The sequence below is a fragment of the Nicotiana sylvestris genome, chromosome 7, assembly GCF_000393655.2.
Source record: "Nicotiana sylvestris chromosome 7, ASM39365v2, whole genome shotgun sequence".
NCBI lineage: Eukaryota > Viridiplantae > Streptophyta > Magnoliopsida > Solanales > Solanaceae > Nicotiana > Nicotiana sylvestris.
Window position 1 is genome coordinate 116,738,898 of NC_091063.1, and position 27,315 is coordinate 116,766,212.

The 27,315-nt window shown below is 36.4% G+C and overlaps 1 protein-coding gene across 1 annotated transcript; it reads right to left on the reverse strand.

The window, feature by feature from the left end:
- Nucleotides 1-3,184: 3,184 nt before the first annotated feature.
- On the reverse strand, nt 3,185-27,315 carry LOC138873663 (uncharacterized). The gene is made up of 4 exons (XM_070152139.1): nt 27,222-27,315; nt 23,932-24,038; nt 4,118-4,294; nt 3,185-3,616 (listed from the first exon to the last, which is right to left on the reverse strand). Exons 1-4 carry the CDS (start codon nt 27,313-27,315, stop codon nt 3,185-3,187), a joined length of 810 nt encoding a protein of 269 aa, XP_070008240.1.

Below are 27,315 nucleotides of genomic sequence, written 5' to 3' on the forward strand. Positions count from 1 at the left end.
TTAGGATATATATGTTCGATTAAGGGAAATCGTCTTTCGGACTGGCCCGGTTGAGATCCCAGTAGTCGACACAGACTCTGACCTTCCCATCTTTTTTTGGCACTGGCACTATGTTGGATAAGCATGTCGGGTACTCCACTACCCTAAGAACCTTAGATTTGATTTGCTTATTGACCTCCTTCTTAATTTTCAAACTCATATCAGGCTTGAACTTTCTGAGCTTTTGCTTTACCGGTGGACACATTAGATCAGTTGGCAGTTTATGAGCCACAATAAACGTACTCAAACTAGTCATGTCATCATATGACCAGGCGAATATGTCCTCGTAATCCTTTATAAAATTTGTGTATTCTTTCTTTTCTGATGGCGATAGGTGAACGCTGATACATGTTTCCTTGACGTTTTCTGCATCTCCCAGGTTGACAATTTCGGTCTTGTCCAGGTTGGATTTAGGTCTGTTCTCAACTTCTCTAACAATCTCGTCAGGTATGTCATCCTCTTCTGAATCAATGTCCGTTTGTTGCGTTGTCTCATCGCATGTCACAGTCATTGGTACATCAAGATAAGTAATAGTAATGTTGTATAAGTAAAGTAATGAGAGAAAATGATAATGAGTGTTGATCCATAAGAAAAGTCAAAATGTTTTGATAAATTGCATAACTGATTTGAACATTGAAGATCTTATTGCAGGAATTAAAATGCGAGAAGAAAATCATTTAGTAAAAACAATGGATAATGCTCGTTTTAGCCTTGCTACCCCGAGGCTCGTCGGCCTTTGGTTGTCCCGATGGTCCAATTATTTAGGCGTGACCCTATGCTTATAGCCTGTATGGAAGAGCCTTCCTCCCCATCCTCCTCGAGAATAACAAAACAATCCATATCATTGTCTTCTAGGAACAAGTTCTTCACCGCTGCCAGTGATTCTTCTTCGTCTGACCCATAAACAATGTCAGCCTGTTGGAAAGTCTGCTCCAGATGAGGTATTGGCTGCTCTAGCAGATAGTAAGGACCGCACCATGGTGGCGACCAGTTGTTGAATTCCTCTCAAGTGTAATCATATCCCAAATCGTGCCATGATTCTTGAGTTTTATGGGCTTAATGATTCCTTGGAGGTTCTTGCCGAGTCCCTTGGCAGGTTTGTAACCTCTACAGTTTAGTATACTCTCGATTTTATTATCCCACCACTTGCCTTTATCGATAGTATTGACCCGTTCAATATGTTGGTAAGTTTTTCCACCTAACTTCCTTCTTCCCTTGATTGCCGGAATGGTCTGGCGACTGTATATAGGGTTGCTACCGTCACCGTGAATGATCACTTCCTAGTGATTCCATTCGTACTTTACTTCCTGATGCAGTATTGATGCTACGGCCCCAGCGGCATTAATCCATGTTTGTCCCAGTAGTAAGTTGTAAGGTGCTAGCACGTCTATCACCTGGAAATCGACATCGAACCATGTTGGTCTCATCTGCAAGCATAAAATAATCTTACCAATGGTGGACCTCTGGGAACCATCGAAGGCTTTCACATTGATAGATCCATCTTTTATCTAGTGTAGTCCTTTACCTAACTTCTTGAGTGTTACCAGCGGACAAATATTGAGACTAGAACCTCCATCGATCAGGATTCTGGTTATAAAATAGTCTTCGCATTGCACGGTGATGTGCAGCGCCTTGTTGTGCCCAAACCCTTTAGGTGGCAGCTCGTCCTCATGAAAGGTGATCTTATGGCTCTCCAGCACTTGTCCTACCATGTTAGCCATTTACCCGCCAGTGATGTTGCTTGGTATGTATGCTTCACTCAGCACTATTAGTAGAGCATTCTTGTGCGCCTCAGAATTTTGCAGCAAAGAGAGAATGAAGATTTGTGCTGGCGTCTTGTTTAACTGGTCGATGACCGAATACTCCTTGGCCTGTATTTTCCTCCAAAGGTCATCTAGACCTGTCTCAATGATGGGTGGCCGCTTGGAAGCCTGCTTGCTTGACTCAACTAGATGTTCAGGGGTATAGACTCTACCAGTTCTTGTCATACCCTGCGCTGCAATAGTCTCTTCGAACCTGACCTTGCCTTTACTCCTCTCCTCAGCTGTATAGTCCCAAGGTACAACCTTTGTATGGAATGGTATCATGGTCGACATTGCTACTGGGATTGGCGTGTCTATCCTTACTCTGAATGGAACATGTGCCTTGGGTGGCAAAACTGCAACCTCAAATGGTGCGGGTGCATTTGCTAGGGACATGAATTCAACCTCAATTGGTGCCGGTATCTTTACGGAGGATGTTGCTTCAAACTCAAGTGGTACAGAGATATTCACCTCAGCGTCCTCAGATGGTTGAATCTGGACTATGATTGGATTGAGAGTAATTGTTGGTTTCTTTGGGTTATCACCTTCTGCGATCAACCCGATTGATCCCTCGGGATCCCATTCATCTTCTATTTCAATCATGTGGATACCTCCACCCTTATGGTCTGGCAAAGGGTTGTTGCGGACATTTGGAGCGGGTTCCTTCGCCACGATAATCTTGTTATCAATCAAGGACTATATCTTGTCCTTCAAGGAGCGACACTCATCGATGGTGTGCCCTTTCATGCCAGAGTGGTACGCACAGGATTTGTTTGGGTTAACCCACTGAGAAGGATTCTCAGGGGTTGCAGCAGGGATGGGGTGACATAACCAACAGCTTTGAGTCTCTCGTACAGTTGGTCAATGGGTTCAGTGATGGCTGTATATTGTTTTGGAGGTCTGCGATCAAAATTAGGTCAAGGTCTAGGGAAGTTTTGGCGTGCAGGGGGTGATTGATAATGGGACAGTTGAGCATTATAGGTTTGGTATACATGAACGGGTTGGGAGTATCTGAGTGAGGTAAGTTGATATGTAGGAGGTGGAGGTGACTGATAAGTTGGTGGCGGAGCTTGGTATGAGGGTGAAGGTGCTTGGTAATTTGGGGTTGGCTGATATATGAGTAGGGATGTTGGGTAAGTTTGGTATTTGAGGGGAGATTTGGTCCTTTGTGCAACCATCACGGCCCCTACATCCCTCTTCTTAGACATACCACCAGACTGTAAGACCTTATTTGTAGCTTGCAAGGCCTCGAAGTTTGTAACCATACCGCTTTTGATACCTTCTTTAATTCTTTCCCTCAATTTGATAATGTCGGAGAATTTGTGGTTCTCAATTATCATCAGTCATTCATAATATTGCGGGTCTTGAGCCTGAACAAAGAACTTGTTCATTTGCTCCTCTTCTAAGGCAAGTTTGACCTTAGCAGCTTCGAAACTCCAGCGAGTAGCATACTCGTGAAACGTCTCTGTGGGCTTTTTCTTCAGATTCTGTATATAGAACATATCTAGTGCATTCTCTGTATTAAACCTGAATCTGTCCATAAAGTCGGACGCCATGTCTACCCAGCTTGACCACTTTTTGGGATCTTGGCCGATGTACCAAGATAACACATCTCCTTTCAAACTCCTTATGAACAACTTCATGCGAATTCTCTCGTCTTTCCCTACTCCAACCAACTTGTCACAGTATGTCCTTAGATAAACCCTTGGATCACCCATACCATCAAATATTTTGAACTTAGGAGGTTTGTACCCCTCGGGTAGTTCGACATCAGGCTGTATGCAAAGATTCTCATAGTTTAGCCCCTCGATTCCTTTACTTCCCTCAACGCCCTGAATCCGGCTAGTCAATTTCTTAAGTTCCTCAGCCAGGTTCCTGATAAACAGATCCTTTTCATCAGACTCAGATGGGCTTGATATAGGTTGGGTGGAGTATAGCATGGTCTCCATGTAGATAGGAGTGTTACGGTGTCCTGGGGTGTGGGTGTGGAAATGGTCATTTGTGGAGTTTTGAGGTTCTGGGATGAGTAGTGGAGTGTTGTTTGGGATATGGCAGGTGTTGCATTGGGTCTTTGGTGGAACAGTGTGATGGTGAGGAGCGGGATGATTCTGCTGCTTTAGGATATTTTGAGGAGGTGTAGGGTTTTGAGTGTTGGGGAAATTGATATCTGGGGTGCTGAGGGAAAATGACAGGATTGCCAGATTCCGAACCTGATCGAGCTCTTCTTGGAACTTCAGCAACTTCTGTTCCAGTTGTGACATATTCTCCTTAGGAACCTGAGTACCATGGCCATTAGTGGCCTCTACCCATTCAGTTGGGTTCTCCTTCCTGACGTTGTTCAAATCTTTCATCTTGCCTTTGTTCTTGTTCTTGACAGGACTAAGAGGAGGAGTGCGTAGAGGGCCCCTGGATCTCGTGGAATAAGATGATGATGACAGAGTGCACGAACTAACCTTTGGAGAGGGGAACAATAAAAGAAAGAAAACAAAATAAAAACAAAAGTTAATCAAGTCAGTGAGGATTATAAAAAGTATTGCAATATTCAAACACATAGTGCGGGAATGTAAATCGTGTCCTAATTTGGGAACCTCTTTGTGCCTGAGGTAGGACTAGCGACAAATTGATTTGGAGAACTTAGAATGCTAAATGACTCATTTTATTGATAAAGAAAGGTGAATCTCAAAACGGCACTAAATAAGGAAGAAATAAAAGTCACTAATGGCCATTGGCCTTATTACATTCATAAAGCGAAAAAGTAAATTCCTATCTATTTGGTCCCAGAAGGACCTTCCTCAAGTTGAATGTTCTCATTGATCAGATCCTCCATTTCGCGTAGGTTCACCAGTAAAAATGCCTTTGCCAGGTGTTCTCCTTTGTTTCCCTCATCGTTCTGGCAGTCGGTGAATCTTTTCCTCACTTTTCCTTCAAATTCCAGCAGACTGTATTCCAGATATTCCAACTTTTTGCTAGCTTTGGCCGCCCTCTCTTTTCACTCATTGATTTGGTCATTTGATGGAAGACTACTCCACTAGTCTAGCAAGAGTGGGGATGTGCTAATCATACTGAAACTGTGGACCTCGTGCCTCATTTTCTACAAAACAAAAGGGTTAAACCCTACCCCTACCAGACTCGACTATTTATTAACATCAATTAGCATGAAGCATTTAGTTTTCCAAATAAATGCACAGAACGTGATGATGTCCGTTTGGGTTTAGGGAAACCCAGTGGACCTTTGGACAAGGCTATCTTAAAGGATCATTACGTGGACAACATAACTGATCCGACTAGGTTTGACCATGATGCATGCACAATTTGAACAAAGTAAGGTTTCTATGGGGTTTTAGACTGGTACCTTTGAGCGAACAACTCAAGGGGGAAGGCACGGAACTGTCGACTGCACCGCTGATCGACTAGTTTTACCGCAAATATGTCTTTTCGAATTTAGGGGGTAATGATATAGGAAGAGCGCAACCACTCATTAAAAGTGTTGCTATGGTATTTGTTTGGCACGAGTGGACTATGATGTTGAGCATGATTATGCAATAATTAAAAGCATGTTGGCACGTATTTGCACGTTAAGAAAGCGATAAATACATCAGTTTCATCATTTAAAGCAGTAATAAAGGAAGAAAACAAAGAAGATGTGTCAGTTTTGCAGTTGAAAAAGAAATTAAATGCTTGAAGAAATTTAAACAAGCAATTGCACATAAGAAAGGTACAAATTCACAAGAACAATCTAAAGTGGTAAAAGCCTAAATATCCCCAGCAGAGTCGCCACGTTGTCGCGCCCCCTTTTTTCCCCTTCCTTCCAGTCAGAGAGGAGTTTCCAGGTTTCGACATTCATGGGATGTAATGACTCATTTTCTTTTGGGAATTGAGTATTTTGAAGAGTCGCCACCTAATGAATTAAGGTGCATTAGGACACCTATAGAGTTCATTTACAACTGTGTTGATAACCAGAGATTGGGTAAGGGCTTGAAATAATCCCGAGGGGAAGGTGTTAGGCACCCCTCAGGATCCACTAGTGTGGTTCCCGACCAGATAGTTTTTGTGAATTTGTGCAATTAGCAAGTAATCAAATAAGGCTCAAGTAGGAGGGGATTTAAGTTAAATACACAAGCGTTTGAAAACAATTATTGAAGGGCAAGGTTTGAAAGAGTTATACGCTAAACATGCTTGTAAAAATAAAGGGGGTCCTATGTTTGTTTGTAATATGGATCACATTAATGCGATACCCAGTATGACACTCCTCAGAAGAGGGGGTACACGTGGTATTAGCGCACTGGTCATCATATCCATATCTACCCTCTCTACCCTGTTAAGGTACTAAAGCGCGGATTGGTCTCGACCTCTATTGCATGAGGGAGGTTTTAGGTTGACTCTTAGGTTTAAAGGTAAAAGGCTAAGGCGACATACAAAAAAACACGTAGGACTTAATTTAGAGGAAAACATGTAAGCAATTATAAGGCTCATGTATACCTCCGCAAATAATGCATATGAATAGCACGACCCAAACACAATTAAGGTCTGAATTTTAAAATCCTAAAGCAAGGAGTTTGAGTCAGAACCAGATTCATTATATAACTCAGAAAAGAAGTCCGAATCAGGCATGCCTGTTGGTTGTAGCAATTGGTAATTAACAAAGGCAATTCCGGTTTTATTTAAGTAGTACCTAAGCCTTGCCTAGGCGTAATAGTGATGTCCTATGAGCATGATATCTATATTGATTAAGAATGCAGTAGAGCAGTGATTAATTTTAAACGGACAACATGTGATCGTATGGGCATGCTTTCTAACGGTATTAAAAGCTGACTTTGGACTAATAGGCATGATTTCTAGGGAGACAAATCTGAATAATGAAAACTGAACTTCAATTACTTTACACCCTATAGGCATGATATCTAATTATAAAGCTAATTTTAACCCTATAGGCATGATCTCTATTATTAAAGTCATTTAGATCCTATAGACATGTTTTCTAATTGTGTAAAAGTAAAACATGTAGAACTTATTTTAAACCAGAGCAGATCCTATAGGCATGATTTCTAACAGGCCATGTTTGGAATCAAAATAAACCCTATAGGCATGTTATCTACCCAATTTACTCATAACATACAACTACCCACCCCTTTTTACTAATCATCCCGATATTGTGGCAAATTATTACGGAGCAAATGATTGAATCACAAAAGAAGTGCAGAAATAAGAAATTACAACCAAAGGAAGGTTGATCTTTACTTCCTTTCTGAGTTATGTAATGAACCACTTCAATGCCAATATTTCAAAGCCTTTCTTATTCCTTGGTGTGTCAAAGTCCCCTAAGGACCTCAAGGGATCCTGGGCAGTGCTCACATCCAAATTTGCATAACCAAACAGAATGAGTGTAGTGTGGAAGGGACAACCCTTATGTGTCCAAGTTCAGAGGGAGTTCAAGGGTCCCAAGGCAAGGCTCACACAAGAGGGGCAAAACATAAATTCTAAGAATATGATGGAAGTGCAGAACCCATGTTGAAAGAGATTTATTTAAAAAGTTGGACTGATAGTCCATTTATTTTGAAAGCAATTAGTAACAGAGGTGATTGAAATCAGTTGCAGTAAAACTCAAAATTACACAAAATCAGTAGTCATTCAAAGGGGGTCAAGGGATTTGGGGATACGTTTGTCTGTAAGCACATGACCCCAGTAGGGGTCTAGTTTGGTCATGCCCAGCAATAGCTGATGTTGGCATGGCCACAAACCAGCCAAAGAAACACAAACATATAGAGGGGATATGGTTTGAGCTTCATAAGACAGCAAGTACACAACAAGTGACTGACAGATTATGCTTCAAAACACACATAGGGGAAGCATTAATCTAAGGGGAAAGGGGACATATTACAACATGCTAGTAATGTAACTTGACTGCAGAACCACAAATAGAAGTAGACAAGAATGAGGGAAACTGAAACAATTAAAGAAGCATGTTGTTGTAGAGGCTTGAAAAATTAACTAGGACATACCAGTAGAGAAGCAAAGTGCAAAAAGGAAAAGTAATAAGGATTCTACAGTCTAGCCTTAGCTTTCAGCCGGCTAAATAAAGCAATGGCATAAGTAGTAGTTGAGAAAGAGAGAGTTTTGAGTGTAAGTGTGTGTTTGTGAACACAAATTATTCGTGTGTTTAAAGAAAAATAGTAGGGTATTTATAGTTTTTAAAAACGAGTAAAGAATAAGGTAAAAAGTAAGGTTTTAATACAGACATGGGAACAATCACAATCAGAATCAATCAATACAAGTACTTCCCTTTAATCAGGGAATTACTCCTCAAATGGATACTAATTGGGTCAAATAAAGGAAAGAAATCAGTTTGGGACGGATTGATTCTTGCCATATAAGGGGGCAGTAAAAGTATGAAGTAAATAATTGAGTCTAAGTACAAAATATGCTTAATTTTGGGAAAGGATTCGGCAAGGTAAAACATCACAGTAATTAAGGAAGGGAATCAATCAATTTTAAACAAATGAGTAAAAATTAGGGTTTATAAGAGAACCCTTTGCAATCAATCGTAATATTGAGGAAATCAAGAATAATCAAGAAAGAATCATGACTCTGCACTTCAGCATATAAATAGAACGAACAGAAATATCAGACATGCAAGGCCAAACGCATTGGCAAAAGAAACAACTGGATGCATACAAACATGCAGCAGTAACAAGAGTAAGCTAGGGCTCAGTAGTCAACCAAGTCAAATAGTCAGGGCTCACACGTAGAGCCAAAGTGAAGAAACTAGTCCAACAGGTAAAGAGAGTCAGAAACAAGTAAAGATCTCACAGTCACAAGTGAGGAAAACCTTTTAAGAAATTGGGGTTTTAACAATAGTCGAGTTTAAGAGATGATAAGAACTCAGAATCAAATAAGTCAAACAAAGAAAAGAGAGTTAGAAACAAAGAACTTAATCGAACAAGTATACATTCAAACAAACAGTTTCAGAACTCGGATAAGACCAAAAAAGACCTAGGGTTTTCAACACGATGAATCAAATAGAAGAAAAGCATAACCAAGTCGTTTGAACATAGTAAAAATCATGAAACAACACCAAAAAATCAGAAAAGAGATCTTTTAAAAGAGGTTAAGAGAAAACCCTAATCGTTGAAATATGAAGAGTATTTTTGAAAGAAAATCGAAGAACCTTCGAGAAAACATTTAAGAAGTTCATGATAAGCACATATCTAAGATAAATCTGAAAGAAAATTAAAAGACCTTAAAGCTAGGGTTTCAGAGAGCCCAAAAAAAGTGAGAAAGACTTTGAAAGTTACCGATCTATCCAGAAAAGTCAAGGATCTGACTTGAAAGGCCATGGATGGCCGGAGAAAGACCAGAGATAGAGGTTGAGCAAGGACTGGACCAGATCTCTTCGAGATCTGTCCATGAAATCACACAAATGGGCCACCGAAAGATGTAGGAGGCTGGTATACATCTCAAACGGCCATAAGAGTCCATGGATTAGGCAGGGATTGAAAGGAATTAGGGTGGAATTGGGTGGCGGCGGCTAGGGTTTATGTGAGGATGTAGAGAGAATTGAGATGAGAGGGATTCAAGGGCGGCGGGTGGTGATAAATGAATTAGGTTAAGGGGTAGGTGAATGGTGGTCGTTGATCTGAATGATCAACGGCCTAGATTAAAAGGGTAGGTAGGGAATCCGGGTTTGGGTAGGGTTAAAATTGGGATAGGGTCGAGTTCAGAATTGGGCTGGGAAATTGGGGTTCAATTTAGGCTATAATTGAAATACAAATGGGCTATTATTTAAATAGCTAATTTTCCCCCTTTTAAATTATAAAAAATAGTAAATAAATTTCTGAAAATAAATTGAAAGTGCTAAAATTATTCACAACATGTAAATAACAATTTAAAAATATAGGGCTTAATTTTATGAATATAAAACACAATTAAATCTTAAAAAGGCTAATATTGCAATCATATGCAGTTAACTTTAAAAAAATACAATAAAATTTTAAAAATATGTAAAAATTACATTAGCCATATTTAGGCATAAGTATAAATATCCAATAAATGAACCATCAAAAAATAATAATTTTGGACATAATTATTGGGATTTTATGGATGAAAAAAGGAAATAAATCAATTTATACCTTTAAAAATTACGGGAAAAATAAAAACACTTGGACATGCTTATGTATGCCTTTATATGTTATTTTGAAAGTATTTTGCATATTTCAAATATATAGGGAAAAATTGGGTATCAACACTAGGCACCAACCAAAACGCCATTGACAAAAGACACAAATATTCACTGTCTAGATTGGCGCTAGGCACCAACCAAAACGCCATTGACAGAAGACCAAAAAAGTTTATTGTCCAGGTTGGCGCAAGACGCCAAAGGGCGGATTTGTCCTAATTAGACTAGAACTTGGGGATTTCAACCCTACATGCCCCCAACATGTATAAAAGGGGTTCTAAACCTATTTTTGAGTGGTTGAATATTATTTAGAGGCAAGACCATCATGTGGAACAACGTTTGGTGGAGAAAATCGTCGAGTTCTTCTTTCCTTCATCTTTTCTTTGTAATTTGTTTATGCAAAATACTTGAAAAATTGTTACTACGAATATGAGTGCCTAAGCACTGTAGTTTCTAAGGTTGTGGTTGACATGATTATTAACGTTTACTAACTACATCTTCGTTAATTCGGATTATCATCTTGTAGTTGTTCTTTAATTCTAGTTTTGACTTGTTACTTGTTGTAGCTACCAATTCACCCTACTATTTATGCTATTCTTGGAAAAGCCGTATTTAGATTAGAGTAGAATTAAAGAGACTTGTTTCTGAACCCGTGACTCGGGGAATGATTTCGCGATTAGGATAGGAATATACCTAACAATCTTGCTTAGTTGAATACCGTATTATATTTGTTCATGAAAGACTCAATACCATAGGAATATAGGAATGATATATTGTGGATAGGCAAATAATATTTTGGGAACATGCTATTCATATAAATGATCTGGTCAATTAGCAACCATAGATAATCTGGATTAACGAGTGTGATTATTGAACTTAAAGGATTGATAAACCAACCACAACCCTGGAATCTTCATCTCCTCTGATTAAAAGCTCATCATACACATTTGCATTCTTGATAAATTAGTTGTTACTTGTTTAATTTTCACAATACTAGATTAATAGAAAACAACACTCTTGATTATCTCGGACAGTAAATTGATTTTAGTTTGATCAGTTAACAATTACTATAAGTCTCTGTAGGTTCGACATTCGACTTTCGAGTAACTTTATTACTTGACGCCAATGTATACTTGCGTGAACTTGGGAAACCAAACATATATGAAGCAAACCCTAAACAACAATCAATTGTTATTATCATTCTTTATTAAAAAAAAAAATAGCGATCAATTGGATTATCTGCCTCGTGATACTTTTTTCCTTAAAATTTTAAGTATCTGAATGCATCACATAATTTTCTTTTTCTTCTATAATCCATGTTGCGTTTTTAAGAGAAGTACGAATGGGAATACGGAGGAAAACGAAATGGAGGGAAATAAAAATTTGAATTGCTTAGTTTTACAAAGTAACTTTGTCCCTCATTGGAAATGGAAAGAAAGATTAGGTGCTTATATATAGAAGCACCTCTTCTAGTTCTAAAAAAGTTAAAAAGAGATCAAGCTTTGTGTTATCGTCATTGTCGCTCGTCTTGGCTTTGGTCAAATGATCTAATTGATTGATAAATTTTATTTTAAAAAGAAATTCGCGGCAGTAATTTTCCCAATGGTCCGTTGGAGACCAAACAAAAATATAACAAAAATTTGCTAAAATATTTTGGCTAACAAACACTGCCTTATTTTCAAACATAATAGAAATATAAAATATTTATGCTATAAATTAGAGGCTTTGCCTCATTTTTCAACAAAAAAATCTGAAAATACTCTCCCCTCTCTCTTCTGCATATTGCATAATTTTTAAAGAAAAAACATAAGTGTTAATGTGGTTGGTTGCCGTTTGTTGAGTTCGACGAAGTTCTGTTCCATTACTTATATTGCAAAATAGTTGTTATTTTCTATCCTAGGAGGATTTAATTCAATAACCTTGGGTAACTGTGAGGAGATTAAATTCCTTAAAGAAACACAGTTTTTTATAGGGCTTGAACATTTTACCTCTATTTCTATTTTGTTTTTGTAGAATTTATTTTCGAACAACCATCTATAATTTAGTAACTTAGTATATCGATATCTGTAAGTGTTATACATCTGAATTTCTTTTTGCCCTTTTCTTTTTCTTTTTCTATTTGTATTTTTGCTTATGACATTTATATAAATACTAGTTTCTCAGCACGTGCGTTGCACGTGTATGTCGAGTCATGTAGTAATAATTTTTTAAAATAATATCAATAGTATTAAGACAAAATTTTGAGTTAACAATTATACATAAAAGAATAAAGTACAAGGTTATTTATCAATATGAATCTCCGTACAGTGATTTATTTGTTGAGGTTAGGATAATTGTATATATATATATATATATATATATATATATATATATATATATATATATATCACGATCCGGATTTTCCATTGTCGGGATCGTGATGGCACCTAACCAAAACATTGCTAGGCAAGCCAACATGTAAAAATTAAATACGCTACTTCTTTAAGAAATCCACTAAATGACAATAATGTAAAACATAACGATTTAAATAAAATACAGAAGTTTATAACAGTTTAAAACACTAATACATGACTACCCAAAAGATCTGATATCGCAATCCACAAACGTCTAAGAGTTACTACAAATATTGGTTTAAAGAAAATATATTTGTTCTCGAAGTGAAAGAAAACAGGAAATCTAAGATAGATGGGAGGGGACTCCAGGGTCTGCGAACGCCGGCAGATCTACCTTGGGTCTCCTGATGAATTGAAGGCAGCAACCCTACTCTGATTAGTGCAGTCCAGTACCGAGATCTGTACAGAAAGTGCAGAGTGCAGTATCAGTACAACCGACCCCATGGACTGGTAAGTGTCGAGCCTGATATCGGCGAAGTAGTGATAAGGCTAGGACATGACAATAACATGAACCTGTGCAGTTAAATCATATACGAGAAATAACAATAAATAGAAATTTAGCGGATATTAACGGGAAGGGGAAACATGCTGAGGGGAAATATCAAATCCTGAAGGTAGTACAACAGGAAACACAACAATTATTATACTTTGCACCAATGGAAGTAATAACATAGCAAAACATGTACACGGCATCACCCTTCGTGCTTTTACTCTCATTCTCACCATAAGAAAACAGTAGAAACGACACGACATTACCCTTCGTGCATTAACTCTCTCATAATATGGCACGACATCACCCTTCGTGCATTATCAATATCGGAATATGGCACGGCATCACCTTTCGTGCATTAACACTCACAGAATATGGCACAGCATCACCCTTCGTGCTTTATCACTCACTCACAAAACATTGCACGGTATCACCCTTCGTGCTTTACACTCTTCCTCATCCAAACAACAGAAAACAATAACAACCCAACAAGGGAATCATCAATAAACAACCTTGTTTCAACATTTAACTTCACAATATAAATCTCAACTTGAGTCAATACTCAACAAATATCCAATACCAGGAAAACATAATAAAACTTGTTTAACATGAAGGATAACAAGTTTAAGCATGAACAATACGTATAAAGAAACACAACAGTCACAAGTATAAGGCTCACTCGCATGCTATGACCTGACAACAACGTATAGATACTTGTCACCTCACCTATACGTCGTACTCCACGACTAAACATGTAGTAAATATGGCAATAATACCTAATCCTTCAAGCTAAGGTTAGCCACAACGCTTACCTCGATTCCACAGCCGATCTCAAAGCTCAATCAGAGCTTTTCCTTTCACACAAGTCTCCAGACCAATAGAATCTAGCAAATTACCAACCAAACGATTCAATTTAAGCCTTAGGAACTACCCACGATAGCAAGGAATTCAATTTATGTCATTTTTTAAAAAAGTCAACAAAAGTCAACACCCAGGCCCGCTTGGTCCAAACTCAAAATTTGGACTAAAACTCGATTACCCATTTGCCCCGAGCCCGGATATATAATTGGTTTTGGAATCCGACCTCAATTTGAGGTCTAAATTTTCAAATTTCGAAATTCCTAAGTTCTACCCAAAAGTCTCCAATTCCACCATGAAAACCCTAGATTCTAAGATGAAATCTTGTAAAAAGAAGTAAAAGAGTGAAAGAAATGAGTTAAGAATCACTTACTTATGATCCAGGGAAGAAAAAGTATTTGAAACATCGCCTCTTATATTTTAGGGTTTTGAAAAAGTGAAAAAAATGGATGAAAAGTCCCGTTTATATAGCACCCCTGGATCCTCACTACACGGTCCGCTAAATTTCGGGTGCGACCGCGAACCTTCATTGCGGTTCGCGAAATTATGGGCGCGGGCGCGAAACCTTGGCCTTACCCTACTGCGTTCGCGAAACCTCCACCGCGGCCGCATTCTCCTACCGCGGTCCGCAAATTTTACTAAGCGGCCACACTCCTAAGATCTGAGACCTGCAATTTTATGCAACTATTCAACACCATGTCTTCCTCTAAGGCTAGACACCCCGTAGCCTATCCGAAACTCACCCGAGTCTCGGGGCTCCAAACCAAACATGCCACAAGTCTTAACACATCATATGAACTTGCTCGGACGATCAAATCGCTAAAATAACACCTAGAACTACGAATTTAACACCAAATTGCATAAATTTTCAAGTGAGTTTCAAAACTTTTAACTTTTCAACCAAAGGTCCGAATCCAGTCAAAATACGAATTGGGTTCTAAAATACGAATTGAGTTCTAAAATACGAGATGACCTTTTGGGTCATCACAGTAAAATGATTCAAGATATTTTTATTAAAACAATATAAAGTGAATGTACGCTAAGTGTTTCTAGAATTCTATTTTTACGGTAGTAATTTTCCCATATGGTGCAAATAGTTAAATAAAATTGTACCCTCAAACACAGTGTCTTTTCAAAAAACCAAAGTTGTACTATAAATTTTTTCTAGCACAAAAACTCAAGAAGTCTGGAAGTTAAAATAGAAGATTGAAGGAAAAAGGAACGTCCACTATTTTTAAGAATGAAGAAGGAGAAGAAGAAGATATTAGCAGAATAGTTGTTCTGATGAATGACTCTCTCAGTGTTGCTTAGTAGAGGAAAACGCCTTTATACAGATGTATCTTTTGATTTTAAAAACGCTTAACTGTTGAAGGAAAATTCAAAAGATTGGTTCAAATGAAATCATTGCAGCACTTGAAAAAGACACCTTTTTAAAGTACCTTTATCATAATTAAATTATAAAAATATTATTACATGTATAACAGTTGCCTACTTACTGTTTAACTAGTCCCGTGCGTTGCACGAAAAATACGTATTAAAAATAATAAACTTTCAATTACTTATACTATTGAATATGTACACAGTAGGAAGTTTAATAATCAATTTTTTAAAATAAAAGTAATATAATATATAATTCAAATCAAGTTATCAATAACGTTTTTGGCTTAATATATTAAAATATTTTAGAATCACAATGTTATGTGATTAAAGCTGTAAAATACAATATTATTCACTATTATTTGTAAAGCGATAATTTACTTTAGTTAAACCTTAGAGCTTTATGAAAGTCTAATGTGTTAAGCGTGTTGAACTCTACTTCATGCCTTCGTGGCCCTAATGTTTTCTTTTTGCGTTGGAAGTTACTTTGTTTTAACTATTATATATTTTTATGTCTAAATTTTTTAAATTTCTTGACCGCACATCCAAAACACATTTGTTTTAACATACGGAGAAATCATATTGTACAAAAGTTTTGGCAATGAAATATTTTATGTCAAACATTATAAAATGCATATCGAAATAATAAACTTTTTATTACGATAAGTACTTGACGTCATTTATTACTGAATATGTATGAAGTTCAATAATTCTGTTTAAAAAAGTAGTATATATTATCGAAACCAACTCACTAATAAAATTTTGACACAATTACAAAGTAAAAATGGAACTGAACATTTTGAGAGTTATGTTAAAAGATTTAAAATCACTTCGAGAATGCAACAAAAACTTATGGAGAAGATATATTCAAAATTTATGATCATGTCATGTAATAAATTAACTTTAATAACTGAGGTGTAAAGATTGCTATTTGTGGTAATTTTTGTACTTGGTTCTGCAGAAGAATTGAAATATATCTAATATTTGACTTGTTTTGGTTCCAATCCACAATCAACTTCCCAATTGTCTAATATTTATAGCACAGAACTATAGCTAATGAATATAGAATTTAATTTCCATTCAAATAATGAATGGACAAATACTTTCCTTTACGAACTGGACTCTAAGAATATGGGCGCATGCACGTGGAGCCATATGGGTGCTCTAGCACTCAATGCTTTTGGTACGGAACCACTGTTTTATGTAAACAATTAGTATTAAATTAACAAATAATTTTAGTAAGCACCCAGGAACAAAATAAGCAGGTGGATGCTTTGGTTAGAAAGTGCACTTGAGAGATCTCTAAATGGAACAGTCGCATAATCGAATCCCTCAAAATATTTTTTCCATTTTGATATTAATAATCTCTTCGGTACTTGTATTCCTCTTTTAATTTTATTTGCTTCATTTTAATTTTTCTTCTTTCTCTTTCTATGTTCTTCCCCAATATCGTGGCCCATTCGGCTCCAAAAATGAATGGTCTTTTTCATATTTTTCTTTTCTTTTTAAGTGCTTTTGCTTTTTTAAATTTCTTTCCCCCAAACCCCATCAAACTTAAGCTGACGAAACTTCATCTTTTACGATTGTAGAAGGAAATTGGTAATATGGTTTAAACTTTGTTGTAATTAATTAAAAATATTCAATTTATGTTCAATCTAAAGCTAATAGTTTTGCACTGAAGGTTAATTCTGAAAATAAACATAAAATAAGCAAAAAATGATATTTGTTTGCTTATTGTGTATTTAAAAAATAAAAATCACAAGGGATAACCGTGAATAAATTAAATCTTTTAACTATAATATTAATTTTAGTATATTTGTTAAATATTTTTACCATCGTGGGATAAGACGTAGTTGTGCACTTATATGTTGTGACCGTAACCAGAGGCGGATCCAGGATTTAAACTCTATGGGTTTAACTGTTAAGGTTTTGAGCACTGAACCCATTATATATATTTTTAAAGTTATGGGTTCATATCCACTATTTTTGCAATTTTATTGAATGTTTACATATAAATTTTTACTCTACGTAAAAAGTTAAGGGTTCAATTGAACCTACCTGTCGATAGAACACTACATCCGCCTCTGATCGTAACAACTGTAGATAAAGAGGCGGAGCACCCACCACTACAAGATCCTGGATCCGCCACTGTCTAAGAAAGATATCTTGACTTGGACTCTACAATATTTGAATTGCTTTTACTTTTCTAGGCAACGTTTAAGATATAATTTAATTATGGAAGAGCATAATAGGCGGCTAATATTTTAAGGTTATTTTTGTCATTCAACATTTAGCGTAGAATATCCGTGCTTTTATAATAATATAAATAATAGTTAATGCCGCGGGTCAAACTAAAGGAAGAACAATATTGCATATTTTTATAATGCATAACTAAAAGTAGCTAATCAAGCCTTGAAATTTTGGAATTTAGTATTCACATATTACCCTCCCCAGACCCCACTTGTGGGATTACACTGGGTTGTTGTTATTGTTGTTGTTGTTGTATTCATATCGTACGTAAATTCTTCTCTTGTAATGGAGGCGCCAATCAATATAGCGTGCACTATCATGTTTTAGCCAGTACTTTATAATTCGCCATTAAATTCATTAAAAGCGGCCTCTCACTTTTAGCACTATATCATGTTCTAGCTCTAGATAATATATATATATATATATATATATATATTCTGCTTTAGATTTTTATTAATCTTGTTATACTTCTGCTTCTTCAAAATAATATTAGCCACTAATTTCAATATTAATTTTTAATCATTAGCCTAATATCCTCGTGTTTTAAATATCTTAAGTACCATATTCACGGGCAACTCTAAATTATATTATGGACTATTATAATGCCCAAAGCATTAATATGTTATGCTCAAATTAAAGCATTGTTATCTCAAATTGTCGTAACAGTTTTCAAGTATATATATATACTTGAATATAATCGTTCACATATTTTCATGTGTGATACAAAATTATATACTAACGAATCAGTTTCATTTGGTAAAAGATATACTTAGTATAATAATAACCTTTATTATCCCTGTAGTTGATGGAATGGAACTTTGTTGTCTAAGAGAAGAACTAGGGTTCTTCTTCTAGGTTTTCTATAACAGACCCTTTTTGGTGGCCCTAGAAACAAAATTAGTGGAACACCAAGCTCTAATGGTGGACTTTGAGTTCACAAAAATGACTCAAGTTGCAGCTCATGGCAACTCAGGTGGAATGATTATGATGTGGAATGAAGCAGAGGTGACAGTAGATCAAGTAGCAAGCACAATGATTCTCCACACCAATGGCTTTTATCAGTTATTTATGCTAGTTGTTTATTAGAGGAAAAAAGTATCCTATGGAACAACCTAAAAAGAGTAGCAAACTCTTTTATAGGCCCCTGGTTAATCACGGGAGACTTTAATGAAGTGACAGGGGCAAATGAAAAATTTGGAGGATTACCTGTCAACATAATAGGGTTTTCAACTTCATAAACTGTATTGACAACTGTGAACTCCTAGACCTAGGGTTTAAAGGTCCAAAGTACACCTGGTCCAATAAAAGAAAGAAATCAAAGTCAATAATAATGGAAAGATTAGATAGGTATATGGCAAACACCAACTGGATCAATATATACCCTGAAGCCCAAGTAACACACTTAACCAGACTATACTCGGATCATTGCCCTAGAAAACTCGATTTAAGAAAAAGTATGCCCCGTGATAATAAAGTCTTTAGAATAGAATCAATGTGGCTATCACACCCCACCTTTAAACCTCTTGTAGAAGCTAATTGGAACGTCAATGACTCTATTCTAACGACTATTGAAAACTTCACAAAAGAAGTAAAAAATTGGAACATAACTACATTTGGGAATATCTTCCATAAAAAAAAATGTTACGCTGGCTAGGCTCAACGAGATTCAGAAATCTCCTAAATACTCTACTAGTCAATTTCTAAGAGACCTGGAATCAACTTTAACAGAAGACCTTAATGGTCTTTTAAAACTAGAAGAGGAATTCTGGAAGCTTAAGTCAAGAGTACAATGGCTAAATGAAGGGGACGCAAGCACAAAGTTCTTCCACATTACCACAATGCAACGTAGAAGAAAAAATAGATTCCTTAGCCTTAGAGATGAGGGGGGCAACTGGTTCTATGACCAAAAGGAGATTATCCCGTTAATTACTGAATTTTTCCAAAATCTCTTTACAACTAGTCATATTTCCTCCATAACTAACCAAACGCCTATGTCTCACTATACTACTCTCAGTATTAGGGACCACCTTGCACTGAGCATAGAACCTGACTCATAGGAAATTAAACAGGCAGTCTTCTCTTTTAAACCTTATAAAGTGTCAGGACCGGACGACCTTCACCCTTTCTTCTACCAAAAGTTCTAGAATGAAACAAAAAACGCCTTAATTAATTTTTGTAAAGAGACTTTTCGAAATAAATAAATGACAGAGGAAATGAACAAAACTTATATCTGTTTAATTCCAAAATGTAAGAGTCCGGAAACAATAAAATAATTTAGACCTATAAGCCTCTGCAACACTGCTTACAAAATTATTACAAAAATTTTGGTTAATAGAATCAAACGTCTACTCTCAAAAGTCATACACCTCACTCAAACAAGCTTCCTAAAAGGGAGAAGAGCATCTGATAATGCCATCATTGTGAACGAAGTAGTGTCCTACTTCAAAAGAACTAAAGGGAAGAAAGGGAAAATGTTAATTAAAATAAACCTGGAAAAAGCCTTCGACAAAATAGAATGGTCCTTCGTAAGATTCTTTCTGATATCTTTAAATTTTCCCAAAGATATGATTGATATTATAAAGTCCTACATTTTGACCACTCAAACTTCAATCCTGATAAACGGGTCTAGCACGAAGTTTTTTAGACCAACAAGGGGGATTAGACAAGGGGATCCCCTATCCCCATACCTTTTCATAATCTGCATGGAAATGCTATCTAGACTGATACATAATGAAATTGATTGCTACAGATGGACACCCATCAAATTGTCTAATAAAGGACCACAGTTATCTCATCTGTTCTTTGCAGATGACTTAATCTTAATGGCAGAAGCCAACCAGAAAATCAGTAATTCAATAATAGATACCCTTAATAAATTATACAACTATTCGGGACAGTCCATTAATTTTCATAAGTCTAGAATTATGTTCTCCAAAAATACCTCCTCCAGAAACAAGGAATACATCAGCCAATATTTATCCATGAAACCCTCGAATAAAATAGGGAAATACCTAGGATTCCCAATCTTGAACTCAAACCCATCCAAAAAAGATTTCCAGCCTATCATTGATAGCCTTAACAGTAAACTGCAAGGATGGAAAGTAAATCTCCTGACCATAGCAGGTAGGACTACCCTAATAAAATCCACTCTTGTAGCAATCCCTAACCATATCATGCAAATATATAGCCTCCCAAAATCTACCCTAAAAACTATCGACACAATGCAAAGAAACTTCCTGTGGGGGAGCACATCTGAAAAGAGAAAATGTCACCTTATTAATTAGAACACAGTAACTAGGGACAAAAAAGAAAGAGGTCTGGGGTTGTATAAAGCCAAATGGAAGAACCAATCATTCAATGCAACTCTGGCATGGAGATTTGCAAGAGAAAAACAATCTCTTTGGGTTCAAGTCCTTCAAAACAGATACAACATCAATATGAATCCTTCCAGGTGGAAGGATCTAGAGAAAAAAGGAGGAACTCACATCTGGAAAAATATCTATATTGGAGGAGAAATCTGTGAAAAGGGCATACACTGGGAAGTAGGGAATGAGGAATCCATCAACCTCTGGCATGATGCCTGGATCATAGACTCGGGGCCCCTACATTCCCTCATTCAGGGGCCTCTGCCCCTCAACGAATTAAATCTATCCCTTAGTTCTATTCTAGTGGAGAGATCTTTCAATATCAATACCCTCTCTTTCGAACTACATGAAACCATCCGTAGGAAATTTTTTAGCACTTTATTAAACAAAGTGTGCCGGCAATAGATAAATTTGCTTGGGAAGAGGGACCTAATGGTTCCTTCTCGATGAAGGCTGCCTACAACATTATCAAAGCCCAGTCTAAAGAAGAAGGAAACTGAACTGACTTTTCGTAGTTATGGAAGCTTGATACCTTAAGCAAAATAAAGTCATTCTTCTGGACAGTTGTCCACAACAGGTTACCCACCTCCAAAATGTTACATAATAGGAAAATCATTACCTCTAGCATTTGCAATATTTGCCAAAACGAAGAAGAAAACATGGAACATATGTTCTTTAATTGCGGGCACTCAAAACCTATTTAGGACCAATTGGAAATTTCTTACAAATACCCGGATCAACCTCGCAATGATCTTACTATGCATAACTGGTTAAAACCCCTTTGCCACAATAAATCCTCTTTCAATAGATTCTTATCTAAGGCAGATATCCTTCCCTTTACCTTTTGGCACATCTGGATTCACAGAAACAATTTCATCTTTAACAACAAAAAATCTCCCCTATCCTTAAAAAACATCGTTAAGAGTGCAACGGAATTTAAGTTGTTAACAGAGTCTTTCCACAGTCCTAACCCCAGGATGACCATCTACATAAAATGGAAGCCACCTGATCGGAGAATTTATAAATTAAACATAGATGGATCTAGCTTAGACAACCCTGGGAGGGGTGGCAATGGAGGGGTTATCAGAGACTGGGAAAGAAACTGGATTATAGGCTTTAACATGTCCATCCCCCACGCTACAAACATATACATGGAAGGCCTTGCACTTATACAGGGTCTAAAAATAGCAATACAACAAAACATTAGGCGACTAGTGGTTGAAACATATTGCAATATCTTAGTTAACATGCTTACTAATGACAATGGTCTGTATCAAAATTTGATTATTGATTGCAGATGGATGCTTACTAGAGCAGGCGAGCCTCAAGTCACTCAAGTCTTCAGAGAAGTGAATGGAGTGGCTGACGCTATGGCAAAACATGGAAGCAAATCGAACTTTTTTGGAAATCTTATGTTGTACTTCTCCCCGGACCCTTTTGTTGTTTCTACTTTTGAACTGGACAAGCTAGGAACTTTGATCCTAAAAAGGTTCCAATTTGTAATAACTCTTAAAATAGAGCGGAATAAATATCTTCGTTACCAAAAAAAAAAACCTTTATTATCCCTAACCATAACATATATGAAAGATACAAAATAATTATGAGATCATGACCACTATCCGAACAGTCAGATATTAAATTTTATAAATAAGAGATGATTGATAATTAAAGAAAAGTAAAGAAAGTAGAACCTGGTTTTATCACTTTCTTCCATTGCTTTGATGCGTCATTTATATATGACATGTACTTTCTGGTCATGTCTTTGACCATTAATACACTGATTCACCAGTATTTGAGAATCAAAGAGTTCATCCACTTTGCTTTTCACCGCATTTTCTCCTATGATCTGGATATTTGGATCCTTGTGGAAAATTTTGATAAATATGTTTAAGAATGGTATTATTAAAAGAAGACATACTATTTTTAGTAATTATTGATAAATTTTTCAAAGAAGAAGTACTTGTAGACAATAAAATTGCGTCAGAAAATAAAATCAAGACAGAAAAATATTGCAACAATCATAGTATTTTATTTCAAATATTTAAGTGTTACAATCTCTATGATTCCTCTGATTCTACTTTTCTAGTATAAATTCAAGGGCCTTCGAGCTTGATCTTGAATTTGAATTTGATTTATCCGTCGTGAACACTTTGATTGTTGCCACGAATTTATCACGAACAAGTAGCCTTGATCTTGAAGGCCTTGTATTTGATTTGACTTCGTTCTTGATCTTGAATACTTGAATTGTTCTTCGTTCTTGAACTTGAACTTCATTTGTTCTTCGTTCTTGAACTTGAACTTGGTTGCTTGAAGCCTGAAACTTGAAGAGAAATTTGCGGCGTTTGATCCACGAGCTGTCTCTTGCTTCTTGTTATAACGTCTGGTATCTTTTCTGAGTTATGAAGACCCCTATTTATAGTTGTGGAAGGGAAGAGTTATGATGAGAACAAGCTCTTTCCGACCAATCAGATTGAGGCATGACAAGGTCGCATTTGATTAGCCAGAACATGTCACTTGCACATGTGGCGCGATTTCATTGGCCTTTTTATGTGACTTAGCATGCCTTGTCATTTTGACACGTGGCATGATCCTATTAGCTTTTCCCGTTTGACTTGGTGTGCCACGTCATTTGACACGTGACACCAAATTGGGCCTCTACGAAGATGGCATATTTGGCCTAATAAAATGGGCTCATCACTTGTAGCCTAATTAAATGGGCTAGCCCAATAGATTTGGACTTATTTATTTAAGGAATTTTTACACCCTATAGAAAACCTTAGTACCCTATTTATTTTAAATAAATACCATTTTAAAATATTACATCCTATAAATACCTTTTATCCTTTATAGCAAAAAATCTAAATATAGTTACATCCTACAATTAAGGCACCATATATGCTAAATATTATTTTTCTCTCTCCCTTTTTGTATTTTCTCTCACATAATTATTGCGTATCTGCAAACCCCAATACAATCTCTCTCTGTTTGCATACAACCAGACTCTCTTCTCCCACAAACGCTAGTTTCTTAACTCTTCTCCCACCCAAATTCTCAATTTTCTGCTCCGTGTCACCAACGTTATCATCAGAAAACCTTAAATAAGTCATAACAAGGCTGAGGAATGAAAGTGGAGAAGAAAAAAAGAAGGATTTTTAAGAAGTTTGTTTGTAAATCTACGACTTACTGTAGACGCCATAGCTGCAGAAGCAGAAAGGGAAAAGAGGATAGGCCACTGTCCGACGGGTTCCATTTTGAGAAAGCCTTCCAATGCTTTATGCATCCCTTGAAAACCTAAACCCAACAAAGGGTTTTTGTAGATGTCCCTTGAAAACCTAAACCCAACAAAGGGTTTTTGTAGATGTCCCTTGAAAACCTAAACCCAACAAAGGGTTTTTGTAGATGTGTTACGGGGCTGACCAGCCGGAATTAATGGATGGCCGCCGGCCGGCGAAGCCATAGGCCTGTTTCTCTCTCTAGATCGCCCAAATCGCCTATTTGTATTCAGTTGTATTCGAATGTATTCTTCAGCTGTATTCACTTGTATTCAGGTTTAATCAGTTGTATTTAACTATTTTATTCAGCAGTAGTTAGTTGTATTCAAGTGTTTTATACAACTGTATTCAGTTGTAGTTAGTTATATTCAACTATTTTATTCAGCAGAAGTTAGTTGTATTTTGTTGCATTCAAGAGTTTATTCAGCTGTATTCAGTTGTATTTTTGTTGTATTCAAGTGTTTTATTCAGATGAATTAAGGTGTATTTTGTTGTATTCAACTGTATTATTCATATGCATTTCTCTTTATTCAGCTATAATCTTTATTATGTATCTTTCAAATACAGATTAATGAGGGATCGTTTTAGTTCATTGAGTTAAATTAGGAGAATATCATGTGATTTTATTTCCTTCCGTTTTTAACGCAAATACGTTACTGTATTTAATGTTAATGTCGCTTGAATACAGCTAAATACATGTCAAACTTAGCTGGAATTCCAGATTTTACGCCTATATTTTTGGTTGTATTAATGAATACAACAACTTAAATACATGAAATACATTGTATAAAAATATAAAAGGTATCTATAACACGTAATATAGCAAAGGGTATCTATAAATGGCTAATTAGACCAAAAAGATGGTGCTTTATGAAAAATTCCCTTTATTTAACCCATATATATTGGACTTATATAATTAATTCAATTATATTAGCCCATAATATTTATTTAAACTAATATATCTTGAATTTAAAATATAGTCTAAATTATTTTATTGAATTTAAATTTAATAAATTTTGTATGCCTACAAATGCCCCTACTTCAAGACCTGTCGAAGTATAAATTTGTTGAGTTTCAAAGACGAGGCTTGAAGTATAAGTAAAATAAAACGACTTGAGCACACCTCGGATATTTCCTTGAGACTTTCTGTGTACACTCTTGTGACTGAATTTTGATTCTTATAATGCCGAATAGATTGGTACCAAAAATCAATAATACTTCTAGCGTCCGCCCCTTCTGTATGACATTTTCCGAGAAATCCATTTTCCTAATTCCATTTCAAACTTCAACTAAATTTGAATAGCACGTGGAAATTGGATAGCAGTCAATTATCATCATGACTAGTTAAGATCTTTTGACATACTTGGTTAATTTGCTTCAATGTATCATATTATGTCTTTTTCCTTGGTTGTCCTCCATTTTGGAGACACGTTATAAACCTTATCACATATATAACCTTTGAAAATACAAAGGACTTCAAATAGTTGGTGAAATTAATGATGCCTTTCATGTAATTCAATTGTCAAAAGACTTTAAGTCAGAGAAGGAATTGATTTCCTCCACGCCAATCAACAAAAATCGTTTCCTTATTCTACTAGAACTATGAACGATACTTTCACAAGTTTTCCTTCTCGATAGAGTCCTATCCTTTTTAGAAGACGATTATAGCAGCATCCCACATCGATATTTAGCTCTCAACAACGGTTTTTTATCATCTATATAAACCTATGCTTATCCGTTTATTAAGCAATAAGCATCAATTTGTAACTTGCAAACCTGCTCGAATTCGTCTCTGACAGGTAAAGTTTTTTTCCTATGCCTTCCTTTCATTTTTTTTTTAGGTCAAGCAAGAAAGATAAATTCTTGATGGTATATAAATGATCAAATCTACAACAACATATAGAAGGTAACATATAGAAGGACAAATACATCTCAATATATAGGCGATAAATCCACATCATCATATAGACGGATAAATCCACCTCAACATATAGACGGCTAAATCCATATCACTATACAGACGGATAAATCCATATCACCATGTAGACGAATAAATCCAGATCACCATATAGACAGACAAATTCATATCAACATATAGACGGACAAACCGTATTACTATATAGACGGACAAATCCATATCACCATATAGACGGATAAATTCAAATCAACATTTAGACGGACAAATCCACATAAACATATAGACGAACAAACTTGTTTCGCCATATAGATGGACAAATCTATATCACCATATAGACGGATAAATCCAAATCAACATATAGAAGATTAAACCCATGACAACATATAGAAGGAAGAATTCTTATCGCATATAGAAATTTGCCTAAAGCACAAAGGACTAGAATCTTCTCCTTTTGTTAATTGTCGTTGGCTTAATATTTACTAATCTCCCTTTTTTTTTTCTTATGCAGTTTTGAAAAGATGGTTCAGTTCAGAGACTACACATCTCCATCCTCCAAGTGCAAGTATCTCATATTCGACGCTAAGAATGGAGGGGCTATAACCAAGCTGTTGACTTATCCTCCACTAGTTGGTCGATATGCAAATTTGTGGCCACCTCTACGGAATTCCCTCCATATGGTAGATTGGACTTCAGAGCACAACCAAAAGCCAACAAAAATGTGGTCCCTTCAGACTCCTTACCAACGAAAACTTAATATCGCGAGTACCCTTCCTTGTCTGGGACGACGTATGATTCAAAGGGAGATACGTTGGGGAGATACTTTGAGAATTGACGGTGAATATCATCATATCCTGGGATATTAGGAATGGGCTGAGGACATACTTGGCAGAAGTCAACGGGCTTTGGAGACAGCAAGAATTTATGATGTCGTCTATGCTTCTTAATTTACATATGATCGAAATTCAAACATCTTGCGGGCGTTTCTTGAAGCTTGGTGTCCCACAACAAATACCTTACTTACATCAGCCGGAGAACTATCAATATCTCTTTGGGATTTACATACCATTGGCGATTTATCTATTGGAGGTTCTCCCTACGAAGAAGTTGTGCCTGAAAGTATCGAACTCACAGGTGTTAATGAGAAGAATGAAAGATTTACTCCTCGAGCTTGTGGATACCTGTTTATTGCCTTTAACCATCTTCAAGAAAGGGAGAATCATGATCCAAAAGTCTCATTTAGCAAGTGGATTGAATTTTGGTGAAAGAGAGACTTGAGATATAAACCTGCTCCAGCAAGGAGGAAGAAAAAATCTACCCATTTGAAGTCAACGCGCAATCCCACTGGAGCTATACCAGAAGTAGTTGCATGGTCTAGCAT